Source organism: Myodes glareolus, chromosome 15 (assembly GCF_982192425.1).
Source record: "Myodes glareolus chromosome 15, mMyoGla1.1, whole genome shotgun sequence".
Taxonomy (NCBI): domain Eukaryota; kingdom Metazoa; phylum Chordata; class Mammalia; order Rodentia; family Cricetidae; genus Myodes; species Myodes glareolus.
Genome location: NC_142040.1, coordinates 77,842,185 through 77,863,570, shown reverse-complemented (window position 1 = coordinate 77,863,570; position 21,386 = coordinate 77,842,185). Strand labels below are relative to the sequence as shown.

General features: G+C 49.6%; 1 protein-coding gene across 4 annotated transcripts in view; it reads right to left on the bottom strand.

Annotated features, from left to right (window-relative positions):
- The window catches only part of Slc12a7 (solute carrier family 12 member 7), an 82,875-nt gene that overhangs the window by 51,601 nt on the left and 9,888 nt on the right, over positions 1 to 21,386 (bottom strand). Inside the window, exon 1 of one of the 4 annotated variants that reach the window (XM_048458939.3) lies at positions 1,634 to 1,827. The exons of 2 other annotated variants lie outside the window; for them this stretch is intronic. In XM_048458939.3, coding sequence (XP_048314896.3) covers positions 1,634 to 1,757 — 124 coding nt within the window. In that variant the 5' untranslated portion in view covers positions 1,758 to 1,827. Of the gene's footprint in view, positions 1 to 1,633; positions 1,828 to 21,386 lie in introns of those variants that run through there. One more of the 4 variants, XM_048458948.3, reaches the window with a different exon arrangement.

Genomic DNA, 21,386 nt, shown 5'->3' with positions numbered 1-21,386 from the left:
TTAGTCTAAACATGTGCAGGCAATAAAAGAATCCTCACGGTTACCTGCCTTCCCAGAAGCTGAATCCTCAGTCTTGACCTCAGGCACCAGTTAAGGGCCCTGATAGCAGAGGGGACAAAAATATAATGAATCAAAAGGAAAATTACCTATGGCTGAGACACTAATACTGGATGTCAGGGGATGTGTAGAATTGTCTGCCTTGGGCCACTGGGCACCAAGAAGGGCTGTTGGGGCTCTACTCTGAGGACCACTGTGATGCTGTCCACCCTCTCTCCACAGTGTCCCTGACTGCGGGACACTGGGTCTAGGCTTCTAGATTCTGCCTCCACCTCCGAACTGATGTTACGTTTTTTGCCAGGCAGCTGCTCTGAGATATAGCATGTTTTGTCTACGCAGAGAAAGCCTGAACAGTCCAGCACCCCATGGAAAAGGTCACTGAGTGAGAAGTGCAGGCGGCTAACCTGGGCTAAGCCACTTCCTGGCCAGCATGTCTAGCCTGTGTCTGCAGGTTCCTAAAAGTGTGACCAGAGAAGCACAGCTTTTCCTGCCTATATCCTGGGCAGCAAAAGTTTTGAGGTCATAAGAAAGAGCCATCTCTTGAGACTTGTACCCTCTTTCCCTTCCAAACCCAGAGCAGGGGCCTGATTCTCCAACGTGAGTCTGTGGGGCATGCACAAGACCAGCTGCAGCTGTGAGTCTTTGATGGGTCTTTTTGCCTCAACAGCCCAAGCAAAGGGCCTGTTAGGATCTAGGTCTAGAGAGGAGTTGAAACAGAGTAAGCAGCCAGTTCAAGGTGACTTGGTCTTCAGCGGGGGAAGCTGGGTTCTTGGAGCTGGGATGGAGATGGATTCCCAGGCCCATCCCCACCCTGCAGAAAGTGAAAGTGCCAGAGAGAGCTCTGAATCCTGGGAACAAAGAAGAGCAAAGAGAAGCCCGCGCTCAGAGAGCGCAGCCCCCTCCCCAGGCTTTTGCGGGCCTCTGACCTTCCTCTAAGATCCCAAAGGAGGTCTGGCTAGGGCAAGGTCAGTGGAGGCAAATCTGGGATCCCAGTTAGATTAGACGACCGCCCTGGGCCGGTCTGGAGCAAAGCAAAACAGGCCCAGAGGAAGTTCTGTGTCAATGAGACCACCCACCCAGGGGTCCGTACTTTGAGCTCTCCTAAGTGCCACCTAGGAACCTGGGCCTTCCCGTTTCCATAGGTACCTCCAGCAGCTCTGCAACTCCTCCCTAGTCCCGTCAGAGTTACCGGACCAAGTCGTTTCCGGTGCTCAAGCCTCAGTGCTCCAGACAAGCCTTACAGAGAGGTGCAGAGTGCGCCCCCAGGCTAATCGAGCCAGGCCAACAGAGACTGAGGCTTCCCCAAGCAGCCCGAGCAAGACACAGGGAAGTGAATTCTAGGGACGGGAACGAACAAGACCAACAAACCACCAGCACAAAGATCCTCTCCAGGTCCCGGGTCACTCCTCTGAGCAAAGCAAGCACCGGCTGGCCCTCCTGACCCCTTCCCATCACCCCTCCCTATCACCCCGCTACGCGCCGCGGGCCGCTGCCACCCAACGAGCCCGAGCGGCCCAGCGGCGGCGGGAGGGCCCAGTCTCTGCCTTTGTCCCGCGGCAGGTGCGGCCAAGCTCACCCGAGGTAGGGCAGGCAGGATCCACACTCTCGGGGGATCCCGGTTCCTCCGAACGCTCAGCAGCCTCATCCCCGGAGCCGTCGACGCGCGCCTCCACCGGCACTACGGTAAAGTTCGTGGGCATTGCTCCGCTAGACTTGGCTGTCCCCTGCAGCCACACGCCGCAGCTCTGGAGCTGCCGCCGGACTCGGGCGTAGGGGCGGGGTCCGCCAGGCACGCCCCGGCCACCACGTGATCTCACCTGCCCACCCCCACGGGCCAGGAAAAGTTTGCCCGGGGCGGGGCCGGGCGGCTTCCCAAGTGACCCCGCCCTCTCAAGGCTCCGCCCTCCTGCATCTCCGCCCCTGTAGGCCATAGTCCCTGGGTTACCCCTCCAGAACACTGTACCCCTCAAAAATCCCGCTCTCACAACCCCAGTCCTAGAGGCCACCGCCGAATGAACTTTACGCAGAAGCAGACCTCCCGCAGCACCGGGAGACTCCAGTTCCGCCCGCAGAACTGCGTCCTCCCCCCCACACACACACACACATCCCTGTTCACAAGCTCCCTGCCCTCCCCGGTTTCAGTTCTCCCATCCTCACTCCTAACTTCCGTGGGGCTCTTCTCCCACCGCCCCGCAGATCATGGTCCCTTTCTCTAAGCCTGTCTGAAGCTCAGCATCCCTACAACGCTGGTAATGTGGGGTGGAGCCCTCACCAGGTCAGGCTGCTAACCTAGTCCAGGGAATGGTCCATGGCTAGCCATGGGCGCTGTCCTTTGGGGCTTTGTGCACCCTGAGGTTAATTCCACCCAAGAGGTCACTTGCCTGTGGGACGGGCTTAGCCTGCTAAGCCCCAACCTCTTTGTACCTGCTGGCAGGAGTGTCCTACGACCCAACCTGGGGAAGCCTTGCAGCCCAACCTCAGAGAATGGTGCTTCCTTCCTTGAGTTTGTTTCCAAGTGAATATGGTAAGTTCCCAGGGTAATAACAGGAAGCTTTGAGCAAAGGGTTCCAGAATACAAACACGGAGGAAGTCATAGTTCTTCCTTTCAGGACCTTGTTCTCAATGAAAGACTCGTGAAAAACTGTCAGCAATCAAATACTCATCCGGGAAGAATTGAACTAAAATGTTAGGCGCAAACTTGGGGTATCACTCAGTAAGATAGGGTTCCCTACCCTTTCAGAGACCCTGGTTATTATTCCCAACACACCTCACAAAAGCCATAGCCCCCAGGTGCAACAAATCACCCAAAACAGTTTCAGATGGTCAAACAGAAATACCCGCTGCTACTCACAACATGTGGAACGGTGCCAGTCAGGATGGCCAGGCCCAGTTCAACCAGGCACAAGGTCTGGAAGGCAGCTGACACCCCAGTGATCAGACTGGGACACAGGAGCTACAGGACTTTGCATATACTACCAATGAGAATAAAACATTTCTAAACAAACTCAGAAAAGGCATTTCTATGAAAACGCAACTGTGCCCAGCATGGCTGCTTTCTACCCTCTACCAGGAAGGCTCTTCTGGTCGGGAGTTTGAAGGAAACATGGCCCACTCTACAGCTAACTTCAGCTCCTACAGAGGGTGGGATGCAGTTTGCTGGGTCCACACCGCCACCCCACCTCCCTCCAGGAGCTATCCATAGCAGAGAGGGGCTTGCACCTGTTTCCCCAGATCAGCTGGACCTAAACAGTGACCTCCTCAGAACAACCGGGCGGGGTGGCGGGGTGGGGGGGTGTGTTGTTGAAAGATGGGGAGGCATTGCTGGGAGGGGGACAAAAGTACCCACTCAGTTTAAGAACAATCCCTTGAGGGCAAGCTCTCAACCACCCAAAAATGGTTTCAGGGAGTTCAGCACTGAAAATTAAGTGATGCCTTCTCTGAACTATTAGGCTTATCTCCAAAGTGAGCACAAAAGGGTCACCTGGAAAGATTAGAGCCCTTCTGGAGTGAGCAGATCCAGGTACAAGGACCCCTTATAGCAGTGGCTCAGGACAGAACTCTGCCAGCTCCGGAAGCCCTCCTGGGGGACCCTCTCAACCTCAGCTCCCCACAAGTGACCCTCTCCAGACAGGCAGCCAGACCACTTGATACTTAGGCCCCCATCATCCTGCCTTCCCCCCACAATTGTTTTTTTAAGAGAGGGTCTCATAGTCCAGGTTGGTCTCAAATTTCAACATATAGCCAAAGATTACTTTAGATTTCTAATCATCTTGCCTCTACCTCTCAAGTACTGGGATTACACACACGTGCAGACATGCCCAGCTACAGTTCTTTTTTCAAACATGTCTCTCAGCCCCATTTCCTGTGGCTGACTGGTCACACATCAAGGCCTATTACTGTACCCACAAGCTGAAGAACTCAGACAACACGGAGCATTGCACCCAGTGAAACCAAGGAGGAGTATGGAGGCACCCACTCACGTATATTGGGAGGTCAAGGGGCGAGGGGGCATCCGCTGAGCTTGTCTGACTCACAGAAGGAAGAGCCTCAGAATGGGACAGAGCAGCCTATGGGAGTGTTTTCGTTCCCACTAAGTAGAGATAGAAGATTTCCATGAACCCAGTGTGGAAAGCTTCAGGACCAATGCAGCACCAAGTATTTTAACTTGAAAGTGAGTGGTTCACATTGAACCAATGGGCCAGCTACCAGACCTTCTGGGAGCTCTAAGGGGTATTCTGCTGATTTCAAAGGCTATAAAAAGGAAACATATCTGTGTTTTTATAACTGCTTCAGACAGGACACAAAAGTCTGATGGGTAAATACTCAACCTAGGAAAATACATTTTTTTTTCTTGACATGAGACCATATGTGCAGAGGCTAAAGGCTGGGAAACTCTGAGAACATGTTATTCAATGAGCACTACATTGTAAGATTTCTACAGCTGCACTGAGATGTGTATCATATGCTTCATTGTGTGTGTGTGTGTGAGAGAGAGAGAGAGACAGTGCACGTGCCAAGCTCCTCTGTGGGCCCTTAGGCACCTTCTGTCTTTTGTTCGAGAGGGTGTGTCACTGGTTTGGACTTTTGACACATGGCATAATTTTAACTGGCCACTGAGCGTCCAGGGAGTCACCTGTCTCCACCCACCACCCTCCCAGCAGCATTGGGATTACAAGTATGAAGAAGCACCCAGATTTCTGTGTGGGTTCTGGGGTTCTGTAAGACACTTGCAGTCAGACCATCTCCCCAGTCCCTCTGAAGTGCTTTTAAAGAACAAAACCAAGAAATAAGATGCAAAACCAAAGATGCTCCTTATGGAGTTTGCTAGTCATTTGGGCAAGAAACTGCTCTTGCCTGGACTGCTTGATGAATTGGGCATGCAGGACCCACAGAAAGATGACTGCTAAACTTGCCTAAAGGTGAAATGATCTTCGGGGTTCCTGCTTCATAAAAGTCTGCAAGACATTCTGCAGGACACAGGAAAAATGTGCTGACAAACTGCCAGTATAGGTGGAAATGTCTTTGAAATTTCCTGCTTCAAGAAAAAGTCTGCTGGATACTATGGGACTTTGGGCTGAAGATGATGCCCCAATGATACAGAAAAGGGGAGGTGATGTGGGATTCCCCCTCTGTATGTTGTGAATACCATTGTTTAATAAAGGAACTGCTTTGGTCTATAGCAGAGATATAGGAGAACAGAGCTAGGTGGGGAAAACTAAATGAAATGCTGGGAGAAAGGAGGCAGAGTTAGAGAGAAGTCATGTAGCCCAGTCGGAGACAAATGATACAGAAGAACTCTGGGTGACTTTCCAGGCAGCAAGATGTCTCTGTCATTTCTAGAGTTTTAGAAGTTGTTTACAATGTGCTCCCTGTTTACTTAAGTAATATTATATCCTTCTGGGGTCTTTGATGGAGTTAAAAAATTTATAGTTATAGTTTTTCTTGGTTATAATAAAAGATAAAATAGATATAAATATTGTAACTATAATTCTTGCTTTATAACTGTTTTGTTATATGTAATTTTACTATGTTAACATTAAAATCTTCCCTTTTATTTAAACAGAAAAGGGGAGGTGATGTGGGATTCCCCCTCTGTATGTTGTGAATACCATTGTTTAATAAAGGAACTGCTTTGGTCCTATAGCAGAGATATAGGAGAACAGAGCTAGGTGGGGAAAACTAAATGAAATGCTGGGAGAAAGGAGGCAGAGTTAGAGAGAAGTCATGTAGCCCAGTCGGAGACAAATGTTGGGAACTTTACCAGGTAAGCCACAGCCATGTAGCGATGCACAGATTACTAGAAATGGGTTAAATTAAAAGGTAAGAGTTAGCAATAAGAAGCTAGAGAGAATGGGCCAAGCAGTGTTTTAAATAATATAATCTCGGTATGATTACTTCAGTTCTGGGCGGCCGAGACAAACAAGCGGCTCTCCTCACAACATCCTGCCACTTTCTTTCCCAGCCTAACCTTCAGGGAAGAGGGAGGCCACACTGAAGCCCTGAGAGCCAGGTATTACTAAGGTCAGCACCGTGGTGTAGTGCAGGTGGAGCTGCTGCTGCTGCTTTCAACCCCCAATGATATGGTATCACCCATCCGTGACTACTTGTCTTATAAAAGACCCAGGGCTTCGGTGCACATAACCATAAGCAGAGAGCATCTTCCCGCAGCCACTAGGCTTTGTCACCCACAAGGCTAGGCTCTGGCATCTGAGCATCAGCCCAAGCTGAACCCTTCCTTAGGAGGCTGCCTTCAAGTTAGACCAAGGCCATATCCTACTTCTTATAGGGCTTCCCCAAGGCACATTATTCCTGCAATTGTCAGGAATTGACCACCTAGCACTGTTCTGTGAGGATTGAGCTAGGGACAGAAGCATCCAGTCTTGGACTCTGATAAGGTCCATCTGCCTTCAGTCAACCAGCTCCCGGACCCTATTCTTTCTTCATATAAAACCATTCCACTTAGACCAAAGATATACACAGGGTGTCACCCAAAAGACTGTTCAGTGTCATTGTCTGGTCATAGTCTCAGATTGCATGGCCCATCACTGACATCAGCTCAGGGACTTTCTGCTCAGCTGTAGGGATTGGCAAATCTAGTTCACTGCTCAGATGCCTCCAAGCTATGGGAGCCTGGCTGGGCAGGAGACCCCATATGCGGCCCCCAGAAGCTGACAAAGGAACCTAGCTTGCAATGTTGTTTGTCATCAGCAGCTGCTAATTGGTACAGATTTGCCATCGGAATCCCTTTGTGACCTTCAAGTGTGCTCTTCACCCAGGGTCAACTGGAAAAGTATCCTCCATGAAAATCTGCATATATCTGTTCCCTCACAGCACGGGTGTAGAAGGGAGCCCGTCACATGACAGTCACTGTACTCATGTGGATACTATTATAGGTGGCTATGGAACAATAGGAAAAAGGCCAAGACTGAGCAGCTGCTCCACAGACTACAGCATGCCTGGGCAGTCCCTGAAAGCACATGCAAGAGACAGCACCAAGTGATAACTACCCTACTGTAGCTAACCCAGTTCCCAGGCTGTCAGAGGCATGTGTAATGTCTAACCACTTTGGTACACTGTGTATCAAGGGCCAGGAAAGCCAATGCAACAGAAATGCCACCTCAACAGACACCAGAAGACTGGGGGCATGTTTACAACAGCCGAATCGTGGCAATGTTGTATCCACAGAGTACTGAAAGTTGGAGACAGTGCCACACATACTACAGGTGCCTTGCTGAGGGTCAAAGCAGGTGCTTGCATTTTGTCCACCTGTGGTTTGGAGTGGACTGAATACAGGAGACTTCCAGTGCAGGAGATGGTCATATTTTGACTCCATCTGGTGGGAACAGGGATTGAGTGTGCAGAATTCAATTTAGACTGCAGAAATGGGTCTTGCCATGTTTGGACTGCCCTCTTAAGAGAGAGGAAGTTGATCTAGCCTTGGAAAGTACAGAACTTTTCTCCCAGTTTCTAACCTCAAAGCCCAAAGCTTTGCTTTATGTTGTAACAGATTCCAGAACCACCTAACCCATGCGCTAGTGACCGCCTGCTAGATTGTAAGTTCCACACTTACTGGGCGAGGAGAGATCTGGGTTATTTCTGACCTAAGACAGCTAATGTTTGTTAAATTACAAAGCTGGCATAGTATAAAAGAACTCATCCCAGGGCATGAAAAAGGTGTCTGCCTCCAAGGCCTGGATTTCTACAAGTAGAATTCCAAGACAGTGATCTGTCCCACCCAATGGATCTGGTCCCATGGTGTCCAGTCTGCACCATGGTCAGAAAGAGCCACAAACCTATCTCCCCAATAGCTCACACCTCTACAGCCACACTGAGTAGGGGAAAAACTAAATTCAAGGCCAGTGCTTGCCCTCTCAGCAGGAAAACAGTCTTTTACTTTACCCCAGGTACACATGAGTCTCTTTAATTCCCCGTGTGTGTGTGTGTGTGTGTGAGAGAGAGAGAGAGAGAGAGAGAGAGAGAGAGAGAGAGAGAGAGAGACATGCATGTGTGTACAGCCTCATTTGTCTATGAGTGTGTATGTGGAAGCCAGAGACTGACTTCAGATATCTCTACCTTATTGTTTGAGACAAGATCTCTCACTGACTCTAATGCTTGTTGTTTGAGCTATACTGGCTGCCCCAGAGATCCCACTATCTCCAGTAACCCCCAGTTCCGGGTTTACAGGTGCATGTGCCCCATGTCCAGCTTTTATGCAAGTGTGTAAAAGTGTGTGAACTCAGGACCTCATGCAAGAAAAGCAAGCACTTTATACACTGAGTCAACTTCCCAGCCTGTGGTGGTGATTTTTGGTTGTCAACTTGACTACAGGAGGAATTAGCTAAAACCCAAGCAGCTGAGTACACCTGTGGGGTACTTATTCTTAATTAAATCATCTGAAGTGAGAAGACCCACTTTTAATCTGGGTCTTTTGAGGTGGGAAGAGACGCCTTTAATATGGGCCATACATTCTGCTGACAGCCAATATAAAGGACCCAGAAGAAGGAAGCTTGTTCATTTTGCCTGCTTGCTTTTGCTGACAAGCCTGTTTGTTCACTGGTATTAAAGCCTACTTCTTCAGGATTCTGGTGTATACTGAAGACCATCTAAGACAGCCAGCCTCATGGACTAAACAACTACTGAATTCTTGGAACTTGCATTGGTAGACAGCCATTGTTGAACTGGTTGAACCACAGCCTGTAAGTCCTCTAATAAATCCCATATATGTGATATACATATTCTGTGAGTTCTGTTCCTTTAGAGAACCCTAATACACAGCCTAACCCCTTTTGGTGCATAGTCCCAAATAACCCTGGAAGAGAAGACAAACATTTGTAGGCACAATAATAATAATATAATGTCTATTTTGTGGGTCTCAGAGTGGCCATGTCACTTGTTCAAGGTCACACACCCAGCAGAAGGATGGCTAAGCAGAGTCAGATAAGAAAACAAATTCTAGAAGCCTGGAGTAAATGGAAGGGCCAGGAAGTCTCTGCCCACTGGTGCCCTGCCCAGACCCCATGGGACACATGCCCAGGCTACCTTCAGGAACTCAGGAGGTTCTGCTGGGGAAAAGCAGTTAGGTGCACATCCCAGCCCAGAATAGATGCTCACGCTGGCATCCTGTGACTTGGGACTTGTGAGTGGCCTAGAAGATACGTGTGGCTCCTGCGTCACAGGGTGAGTCCAATGCCAACCTCCTCGGTCCAGCCGTCCACTCCTAAGTCATAGCTCCCAGATGGCATCTCGAGTTCACACAGCAGGATAGGTGTGGCTCTGTCTCAGGCTGCAGAGAGAGGGCTACCTCCTCCCTCCATGGTCCTCTTCTCCCTGTAGCCCTGCATGCTCTAGACTTGGTATTTCTGATGTGCAAGCTGTATCATCAACTCACTCATTCTCCTTCCAGCTGACTGAAGATCAAGACATGCTGACCCTCTGACCAAGCCAGGTCCATGCCCTTGTGGACATGAGACTTTGGAGGTGAGACTTACAAACCCATTCAGTGTCAGATCAGAACCCTGGCTGACATCCATCCGAGTTGGAAATTCCTCCTTGCGGAGTAGCTGTGGCCATTGGATGTCACACGTCACATGAAAACAGCTGGCCGCAGGTCACTGTCCCTCTAGCTGTTGCTGGCACCTTGTTAAGTTTGATACTCAAGACCCAGATAAAGGTAGAAAAGAGTAAAGTCTACAATGGTAGCCTCTGACTGCTACATGCATGCCATGGTCTAGCCCTGCTCCATACCACTCTCATATACTAATAAATAAAAAAGAAAAAAAATCTAGTTATTTGACTGCTTTCTCCTGGTTTGGGGAAGGGACTTAGTTTTTGGAGATGGGTATGCTGAAACAGGGTCTTGACACATAGTCCTCATTGACCTGGCACTCATTATGTAGACCAGGCTAGCCTCTGAACTTACTTCAGCCTCCTGCTTCTGACTCCCAAATGCAGGGATCACAGGCATGCATCCCCACACACAGCTCTGTTTTTTCCTTTTTAAAAGAATGTATTCTGTTTAATTGCAAAAATGAATGTAAACAGCATAAATATTAACTCCGTAGCTATAGGACACAGCTCTGTGGCCTGAAATGCTTCCCACGCTGTACAGCATCACCATGGCCCATCTCCCACACTTTCTCCCCTTCCCAAACTGCAATCTGTCCCCAAGAAGCCCCGCCCCTGACCCCGCCATTCTTCCAGTCTAGGAGTACAGTGGCTCTAGAGACATCACGTTGGTGGAGTCACACATTTGTCCTTTTGTAACTGGCTTGAATCGCTGTGCACAATGTCCTCGAGGCTCATCCGTCTGTCCGTGCTGCAGCTTGTGTCAGATGTCCTTCCTTTGCAGATCAGTAACACTCCACCATGTGATGGACTAGGCCTCGGGGGCTCTGGAGTTCTTTCTACCTCTTAACTATTGTGAAGTTTGAGTCATTTTTTTTCTTGTTAAACGCGTCTCCCCCTAGTAAACAGGACAGTTCCTGGGCTATACATCTAAGTAGAATACAAGTGGTTAAAGGTTTCCACTGCTTGTGTAGAGAACCACATATTCACAAACAATCTACCTGGGAAAAACAAGACGCAGCATGGAAGGGGTCTGTTCGGTAGGGCTAGGGGATGACTTCCTGCCCTGCCTAAACCAAGCATAGTTTGTAACCCGTGCAGCACTGTCCAGACAAAAATACTTCATAATCCTTTAAGTTAACCAGATGTCACTGCCCAGAGATAAGCAGGCTACCTTCCACCGTGATCTCTGTCCTATTATTAACCTAGCACTAATAAGGTAACACAGGACTGTGACAAAGGTCATTCTTTGGTTGGAGGCAGGTGGAGAGACGGCCAGTTTTACAGACTCTTGGGGTGTGTTGATGCTGCACAAAAAGGAACCTTAGCAAGCAGGGCAGAAGCTACTGCAGGACCCTCAGCCCACTGGAGGGGCCGTAGATGCTAACCCTAGGCCCTTTCACCCTGGGGCTCAGGCTTCTTGCAGGGCAGATCTGCTGGGAAATAATGCCAGCCTCTCAAAACCCAGAGGACCCCAGAAGAAGGACTTCCAGATAAAAGAGTAAAACTGCCCAGCCAGGTTTGGCACCCTGAGGGGCAACCACTCAGCAAGGCCACTGGGGCTGAAGACTGAGGCACTGTGGGTGGTCTCTCCCCCACAGACTGGGAAATATTCAGCCTCTGAGCATTTCTGTGTGGGCCAGGGCGGCCTGCATACACATTGCTGAGGGAAGTAAACACTTGCCAAACTGACTTACTTCTCACGTTTTAAAGTTCAAATTCTGCTTTAAATACAAAACTAAAGCCTACCTCTTCACCCTAGTTCTCTTCTTCTATTTCATTAAAAGGAAAGGGGAAATATGTTTGCCTAGCAGTTGCTGACTTAGATAACTCTCTTGGCTTAATCACCTTATTCAAACTTTAAATATTTGGCTTATGTCCCATGACAGAGTCAGACAAACACACTGTCTGCCATGAGGAGTGAACTTCTTTGTGCAAATAATGCAAGTCATTAATTTCTACTTCCTCGGGGCATGAGTTAAAAATACATTTTGAAAATGAGCTTTGATTGCTATTGAAGTACATGAACATCACATGGCCCTCACAAATCTAAACTCACTCTACCAGGTCAGCCTCCCACAAGGCACAGCTAGAAGCTAGATCCTTTCTATGAGACCAACTGCACAATCCAAAGATGTGCAATAGTAGGACAGGGAGAGTCCAGAGACCAAAAAAGTAAAATCTCTCTAGAGGCAGGGCGAGGGCTGAGGTGTGCAGAGCACTTACCCAGATGCACGAGGCTCTGAGTTCAATACAAATAGCCCTAAGGGAAGGAGGGGAAAAGAGGGGAGGGGAGGGGGGGGAGGGGGAAGCAGGAGACAAGGAGGGGAGAAAGGGGAGGGGAAGAGGAGGAAAGGGGGGGTGAGAGATCACAGTCACCAAGTAGAGGTTAGTGTAAATCCTGATGGAGGCCCCATCCCTATGCCCCTTGAACCTTGACTCCTCCCTGAGGAGGGTCAAGGTAGCCCGCCAAAACTTGACCCCTCCCCAGGAAAGGTCAAGCCCCCACCCCAACCGTTGTCACATTGGTGGCTTTCCAGTTCCCCTTGGGGCCACCCAAGAGCACAGGAGTTCAATTAAACCTGGATATCTTTTAATTTGGTCTGATTTGGTTTGATTGGGATTATTTTGCATCGGCAGAGAGCTCGTGTTAGAAAATATTCCCAACAGTTAGTTTGGTTAACAGGTAATGCACCTCTACTGTGTTAGGGCTGTGAATGTTTTATCACAAGGGTAAGTGGTGCATGTTTGAGGGGATAGATATGCTCACTCAGATTTAAAAATCTCTCTCTGCGCACGCACAGACACACACACACTGTCAAACTTTAACTTTGTGTTTTTAGATATCAGTTAAGTGAACTTAATTTTTAAAAGAGCAAAAGCAAACACATTTTTAACCTCATCTCTGGCCATGGCAGAATTCTTATTTTGGTAGCCAAAATTCTTATTTTTGGACAGAGGAGACTGGAATGCCTTTTACCTAAATTACCACTCAGGAAATGTCTCCTTGAAGATGAAGACAGAATTAAGAGAATTTCAAACCCATAAAACCAAAGGATGCATTCAGGCAGACAGCCTGGTCCTGAGAAAGTTCAGAAATACAGACCAGAGATATGGGGGCCATGAAGGTAAATCTAATCCACTGCGTAGACACGGCAGCAAGGGCTGTGTGGAACAGAGTCCAAAACAGACATGCCTGAAGGGTAGGGCTGTAATTCATAAGGGCACAGAGGTCTCGGGAGCAAGCGGCCTTAATTACAACAAGCCCTCTGACCAAGTCACAGGCAGCTGCTTCAAGAAAACCTAGGGCCACATTCTAAGAATGGGATTCCTGCTTATAAAACTTGCTCTTCTACAAGAGGAATATAGTTCGGCTATAGAACGAGTCCCTGGTGGTGTATGCCTGGTTCGATCCCTAGTATTGAAACAAACAAATCAATACTGTTTGCTCAATCCCAAAGGAGGTAAAAGAAAATATACTCCTGACATTCACTGAAGGGGCTGCAGACCTAAGAAAATAATGAATGGATAATTTGCTGTGAGAAGTTAGAGATTTCAAAACACCAGGTTTGGTAACTGACAAAAAACAAAACCCTGCACAGAACAAAATCAGAAATCCAAGATTAGGACAAGACAAGAGAAATTGGAATAAGCTGGCATAAGAGCACCTCTCTCTCCACCCTGATACCCCACACTGTGCTTCTTACCCCACCGAGCTACCCTTCCACTGTGACTTCTCACCTCCAGTTGCATGGGAACAAAAGAGAATGTGACCTCTGTTCACAAAGGAATGAGCAGAAAGTCGGCCACAGAAAGACCGCAAGAAAATAGTTAAAGCCTTGAGGATTTAAGCAACACATTCCAAAGACCTGATGCCTTAAAGGAGTCACAGCTGAAATCTAACACCATCTTGTCCTCAGGATGGGAGTCCGGGAGTTCCCTCCTTGTGTACCTAGGGATGATTATGAAGACAATGGGGGGATTAAATTGTGTTTCTGGGAAGCCACTGGAAATCCATCCCCAGGTGGCTTGCTTCTTCACACACCAGTTGTGACTTCACTTTGCTACCCAACCACAGTGGGTCTAGCCTGGGAATCACAGGGAACACGACCTGACCCCAGAAGAACAGATCTTGATGGGAAACTGCTTCTTTGCAAAGGTTTAGTTGAGCTGAGGTGATGCTGTGGGTGGGTTGTCAATAATTCCATGCCTGGCGTCCTCCCAGGGAAAGGTCCCGAGTATCCTCAGACAGCGTTGACAGTGACAGACCCTCTGTTTTCCTTGATTAAATCTGGTTTTCCCTTCCAGCTCACATTTCTTGAATATTGACTTTCGAGTGGTGAGAAATTGGAGATGAATCCAGTAACAACACTTACCATCCGGGCGGAAATGAAGATATTTGAGACACTTGTGCCCCTCCCTGTGGCTATCAAACTATTGAAACTATGGGCCCCCAAGAAATTGGAATTTTCTCAGGTATCTCATGCTGGAAGAAGGAAGAGGCTGAAAGAAGCCTAGTGCTACCCAGAGGGATAGTTTACCTCCAGGAAAAAGAAGTCTGTTGGTTCTGGCCACCTTGTAGGACAGGCTGGAGCTGAGACAATAAGGATGGGAGGAGTGACACCGGAACCAGGACTGCTTAGTCATGCATCCATCTTGACTTCTAAACCTAAACCTCACATCCAGGAGACTGGGACAGGGGAAATCACTGCACCTCTTAGTTCCTCTTCCAAATGTAGCCATTACTTGTTTGTCTAGTTGACCTGTTGAGGTACCGAGCCTGGAGGGACACAGGTGCCGACTCTCATGATGCCACAGTCACAACACTATGTATGACACTCACTATATCCAGATAATTTTTTAAAGAACGTTAGTTCTGCCGGGAAGTGGCACACGCCTTTAATCCCGGCACTCAGGAGGCAGAGGCGGGCAGCTCTTTGTGAGTTTGAGGCCAGCCTCGTCTACAGGGCAAGTTCCCGGCACTCAGGAGGCAGAGGCGGCAACTCTTTGTGAGTTTGAGGCCAGCCTAGTCTACAGAGCAAGTTCTAGCACAGGGCTCCAAAGCTACAGGGAAACCCTGTCTCGAAAAACAAAACCAAAAAAACATTAGTTCTTAAAACTAATTTTCAAAAAATTTAAGGACTGCATCCATCATTAAGAAACTGACAGGCTAAGAGAACTCCAGTGAGGTGCAGCACATTTGTTGCCTGTGAAGTATGCACACTGTATGTGTCACATGTGCGAGCACACATGTGCTGCTTCTGGCGCCCATCCGCTCCTGAAGCACCTGTCAGGGACGGCTGGCAGTGGAAATCTTCCATAGCTAGAGTCCTTGGGGAAGCAGGCTGAGCTGTGGCCCTGAGGAGTCCAGGTCCTGCTGAAGACAGGTTCTACAGCCCCTAAGAACTATACACTTAGACTTGACCCCTATTTAAATATCATATAATGAAGCCTCCTAAAATGTCTCTGGAAAGGGACACAGACACCCTAAGATCTAACTGGAGCGGCCTTGCTTTCCCCCACAGCAGCAGAATCTGACTTGTCGCCTCCCCGCAGGCTTGTCCTGGACTAGGCACAACTGCACACCTGCTTCCACAGACTCACGAGCCTCAGAGTCACCCTGGCTGCCTTCCCATCCTGGCAGTGCTCTGTGGCTTCATCTGCCACACCTTCTCCTCCTCTGTGCATGGTTGAGTCCCCATTACCTGCTCTGTCTCCGCTTTACTCTCCCCACAGCCCACACCCCCGCCCCTGGCCACTCTGGCAGGTCTTGGGTGGGATCCCGAGGTGCCAAACCTGATGACCACGCAGAGCACTTCTCAGGAAAGGCAGCCGCACCCTAGCAAGTCATGGTAACATCAGGCACCCAGAGCTGCAGTTCCTGGAGTATGGTTATGTCTTCCCGCAAAGAGTCTCTCATAGTCACAACTGCCATTGATGCTGGCTCCTTATCCACCTCTGTAGGCTGGCCTGAGAGCAGAGAGTGCTACCTCACTCATATTCTGAGCGAAAGCCTAGGATGCACAGGTGACAGACTCGTCTCCCCTTCTTTCTGAAGCAAAGAATCTTATGGGGCTTCACAGACGCATGACACAGGGCACCATGAGTGAAATCTGACCCAAGACTCAAGGTGACCAGAGATACATTCCCTGATATAAGGGCACCTTTTTGCCCTTTTTTTTCATCCTGCCCCTGGGATCCCTAGGGGATGAGAAAGCATGGCCCGGTTGCCTAGCTGGCATCAGCCAAATCCTACCCAGCATATGATTGGCGGCGGTAGTCAGGGATTCAGTCACACAAATAAACCCAAGAAATCTCAGGAGCCACCCACTGTTTCAGGAAGGAGGCTGCGGCTCCACTCCGCTGGATATAATTTCTGGACACGATTAAACAGGAAGGAAATAAAAGACTCTGGCTGAGATGACATTCAGGAGCCTGGCTCTCCAGGCTCTACATTACCACGGCTAGAAACTAGTGATTAACCACACCTGCTGTTGTAGTTGTCACACCTGGCCGTGAAGCTGTGTGGTTTGGGGTCAGTGCCAGCAGGGCAGGGGAGGCCCTTTCTGCATTTCCCCCTAAAAGCAGTAAAGTGTAAGCTCCCACACAGGCCTGGATGTTACAGCCTTGGTTTTATTTCTAGACGTGGGTCACACGACTCTGGGTGTGGTACTGCACTGGGGGGGGGGGGCGTGGATATAAGAGGATCACAAGTTCAAGGTCAGCGTCAGCCACTTAAGGAGTTAAAAGCCGGCCTAGGCTATGTGAGTCCTTGCCACACACAAATCCCAAAAGTGCTTTTGTTTGGTAGACCTGAGAGTTCACCGCTGAGTAACTTCTCTGCTTTTCCATTGAGATGGCAACCCAGAACCCTCCAGTATCTCCCAGAAACCTTGGCACATGCTTGTGCCTGTGACTCATGAACCCTACCTGGAAGATTCCCCCTTCCCACTTCCTGCCTCAGCACCTGGGCAACAGCTTCTGAGCTGTAAGGACAACGGCTGGGCAGAGGAGCAGACTGACCCCCGGCAGCCTGACACAGGAGGAAGGAACCTCTGCTTTATTTCCTTTTCTACTTGGTGAGGACTGGAGAAAGATAGAGGAGGGGGCTCTGGCTTTCCCAGGTGCAAGGAGACCCGGCAAGAGCTCCAGGGAAAACCAGGTCAGCTAGAGACTCAGGGAGAAACTCCTTTTTAGGATTTGCAAGGCAATAAATGGAAAAAGGAGGCCCCCTGAGACTTAGGCCACTCCAAGCTTCAGACACATTTCCATGGCCCATCGCTGTCCCTGCCAAAGTCGACCCTCCTGCGACACCCGTCGCCCCCACCCAGTGACCGCCTTCCTCAGCGGCCCCCGCATCGCAGTGGCTAGGGGAGGAGTTCCACTGAAGAAGGGAGCTGTTTCCCAAGGACTAGAGGCTGCAGGACCATGCCGGTCAAAGGGGAACCCAGCCGTGTCCCCTGATCCCAATCGCATTCACAGCTCTGTGCTCCTGTTGCAGTAGCTACCTGATGTCACCAGCAGAAAATCAGGGTGTTTCTGAAGCAGCCGTCCAGCAAAACATTTACCTGAGCAGGGTTTAAAGCCACTAGAGATCATTACACACAAGACACAAGGACGTGGGGAACCTGCTGGCCAAGGGGCCCCTTTCCAGCCAAGTGAACTCCACACTCACAACCAGTTGACCCCCCAGGGGCTTCACTGGCATTAGCTCTACCACCACAGCAGCCCCTGCTCAGATAAGAAAGGGGAACATCCAAGCTACCCAATCAGTCGGCATATAGTGAAGCTGCACACGGAACTAAACTCATAAACATCCTCTGCCTTTGTATTAGTCAAGGTTCTCTCTCTCTCTCTCTCTCTCTCTCTCTCTCTCTCTCTCTCTCACACACACACACACACACACACACACACATTTATTTATGGATTAATCAGAGAAGCTTACAGGCACTGTTCCAGCTAGTCCAACAATGGTTGTCTACCAACAGAAAGCCCTAGAGTCCAGTAGCTGTTCAGTCCACAAAGCTGGATATCTGAGATTGTCTTCAATACACGCTAGACATAGCCCAAAGAGACAGGCTCCAATTCCAGTGAAGGAACGAACTTTCAAGAGTGAGGGCAATCAGGCAAAGAGGGAGTGTGGCCCCGATTTAAGGTGGATTTACCCATCTCAAAATATCTGGATTTCGGGTATGTCTTCCTGTGTCAAATGATTTAATTAAGAAAAATCCCCCACAGGTGCACTCAGCTGCTTTGGTTTTAGTGAATTCCAAATGCAGTCAAACTGACAACCAAAAATAACCACCACAGTAAACTTTGACGAGAAGAACACAGCGCTTGGCCGTCTGCCTTAGCCTCTTTAGGCTGCAAGAGACCCTAGACTGTGTAACTCATAAAGGGCAGGCATTTCTTCTGGAAGGTCAGGACAAAGTGTCTGATGATAGCCAGCCTCCTGGCTCACAGAGGCCATTGTCAAAGCACGTCACCCATCTTGGGGAAGGTCAACAGCTTGGCTCTCCTAGCTTGTTGGGACCATTTAGAGTCCTGGCCTCCAGCTGCTCTTCCCTGCTAGAGATCTTTACTTTCCTTCTGATCTGAGTTACTAAAGGCTGTGTCAAAGTTGTTTACCAGCTCTGCTTTACGAGCACGAGTTGCCTTGCCCTGAGAATCAGAGGAAAAGGTTTTCACCTGTTGGCCCACCTGACTGTGGGTATATAAGCCTCCGTGCTGCTACTGAATAAAGGTCTTCTTACCAGTGACTAGAGGTCCGTGTCTCTGTCTCTCTGTCCGTGTGTGTTTGTGTGTTTCAACCTCCAGCCCCTTGCCCAAAGCTCGCGAACTATATGGCAGCACATAGAGCACAGATAGGCGTTGTACACGGCACTAGCTGATCTCCAGGGTCCCACCTCTTAAGACTGCAGTTTTAGAGGTTAGGAATGAGGTTAGCATGTGAATGGGGGCTGCCGCAGGTCCTCTCTGCTAGGACAAGGCTAGGACCACTGTCCCTATCACATTGGCATCTCTGCCGGGCACCCCACTGTTGTCCGCTTTGGCTTACTGGTTCAATTCCAAGTGTTTTTGCAGCTCTGTATTCCTGTTTCATGGCAGTTACCTGATGTCACCGTCAGGAAATCAGGGTGCCTCTGAAGCAGCCGTCCAGCAAAGCATTTACCTAAAATGGTTTAAAGCCGCAGCTGAGTCTCCAAATTAAGCTCTCACCAAACATGAGCAAAGTGCAGGATGTCACTGATTACTACAGAATGCAGGCAGGGGCATGAAAGGAACATTTCACTCACCCAGAGTTCCACTGAGGGCTACCTTCACTTCAGGAAATCTGGATTTGCAAACGTTGGTGACATCATCCCCGAGGTAAGGTCTAAGAGGGGGCTGATAAGGACTGCCTAATTGAAGGTGTCCTGTGAGGCAGAATCAAGAGGCTTTGATGGTCCAATAGAAATAATGACCCACCTGGGTATCTACCTCTTCTCCCCTCTGAGCAAATGACCTGGTCATGGAGGACCCCCTTGGCTGCCCTGCTCTGATCACTGAATTTCTGGCTTAAGTCCAGAAGAAATTAGGAATTAGGCCACGAGTTATCCACTTCATCCCACACTGCTGTCCACTAGTGCTAGGTTCCCATGCTTAGCCCTCCTGGGAACGCCTCACACAGGGCCTTCATGAAGTCCCAAAGAATGAGGGCGCTACTCCAGTGGGCCAGGGCTTAAACGTTTAGTCACTATGGAGACAAGATGCACTTTCTGGTCTGAGCTAGGCATGCACAGCAGTCATACAATGGGATAACACAGATGCTACAGTGACAGAAACACTGATGGGGTGTCATGGTGGCCCTACGAGACAAGCACAGCAGGTATGCACAGCGGGAGCACACTAGAAACATATCTCAGACAGGTACCTCTCCTCCACACGGGCACCATGCTGCAGGACAGGCAGCTCTCTGGGTAGTCGTCCCTGGCAACTATCTACATGGCGGCCATGCCTCCCTTATCCTTTTCTATCCCCAATCCTTTGCAGCACACTGACTTTCTTTAGATTCAGATCCCAGGACCTCTAATGACCTCAGTAGGCCCCCTCCCATTCAGTAATCAGTTCTTGAAAGGCTCAGTCTAAAAAGACAGAGGCAGACCTGTCCCCATGAGGTCCAAGTCCAGCGTCCATTCCTGAGCAGAAGAATTAGACACACCTTAACAACTGTCCAGAAGCAGTAGTCTCCCCACCCGCTGTCTCCCTGGAACTCTTCCCTCCCTGCAAAAGCCCTTTGTGGCTCTGAGTTGCCCAAGACTGAGCCCTGCGGAAGCCACTGCCTTCTCAGGTCTGCTGTCCTTCCTTAAAAATGTTCAGCATCCCTGGGACTTGGCATTTGAGCAGCTGGCAGCCTGGAACTTTGCCCTGATAACACCAGATCTTCTAATGAGCACACCTGGATGGCTTCATATACAAGTGACCCTCTCTTAGCTCTGACCACTAGAGATGCAGGCTGGCTCGGGGGCTCATCAAGCATGAGGAGAACTTGAGCTGCAGCAGATCCCCTGTGGGAGCCACTGTGGTCCTATACCCCAGGCTACCCCCACCTCTGGGGATTGCATCCCTTGGCCTTTGCCTGGCAGGGCTTCCCTAGGAGAGATGCTAGCCTGTGATGCAGTGGCCACACCATGCCTGAATGGAAAGGCAGTTCCCAAGCGGCACGGAACACTCTCAGTCAATGCTGTGTGGCTCAGTATGTCCTCAAAAGGCATAGCTGACAGAGACCAGGACCAGGAAGAAACAGCCTTTACCACCTGTACCTTGGGAAGTGTAGTAAGAATCATTTCCTCTGAGAATGGAACCACACTGCAGTAACAGTGCCATGCAAGTCCCCTCAACTGGCTGACCAATGGTCCCCAGGAACAAGCGTACCTAAGGAAAGGATCAGAGTGAACTTAGTTCAGAAATCCACTCAGTTGTATTTCCTGTAAGTGGCCACATGAGTCTTGCTTGACCCACTGGGTGGCTATCCTCCACTTCAACACCCCCACCCTGTAACCTTCCACGGATAGATACATTGTCATTATAAGTTACCCCTGTTGGGGAGCCTACTTGTCCAGGATACATTGTCATTGTAAGTTACCCCTGTTGGGGAGCCTACTTGTCCAGGAAGACCACTGTGATCACAGATACTAGAATATGCCAGTGTTCAGTGTATGTCCGCGTGTGTCCTGCCTGCATCCCTGCATCTAGAGCACCCTCAAACCACACAGCACATGGGAGGCGTGCAACTGAGACTATACCCTTTGAGCTCTGCTCATGCCCAGAACACTCCAGCACATGTTGACCAGGCATCCACATTATCTCTGCCTCTGTTAAGGGTTTCCCACAGGATCCATCCTATCCTCAGGAGCCCCTTGTGAAAAGCTATGTTTAGTGGCAGCTGGCTGGGGATCAGCATCTCACAGTCCAGGCTACATTGACAAGGAATGGGAGCGGCAGAGGTGTGCTGGGCTGGATGGGTACAAAGAACATGTCCTGGGCACGCCTGCGTATAAGCCAGCGTGGTAGAGGATTGTTCCTGGGAAGACATAGGTCTCTCTTGTGCCCAAAGCTGGAAGAGATCCAAGCCCACAGGACCTGTAATTCCTGCCCACACCAGTGTAGGTGCAACCTTTAGCTAGCTTATGCCAGGTAAAGGAGGACATCAAGTCTCCAAGGTTCCAGGTTAGTTGTGACTGTCTGAACATCAGGAACTCAAGGCTGGTTGTGTCTGTCTGCAC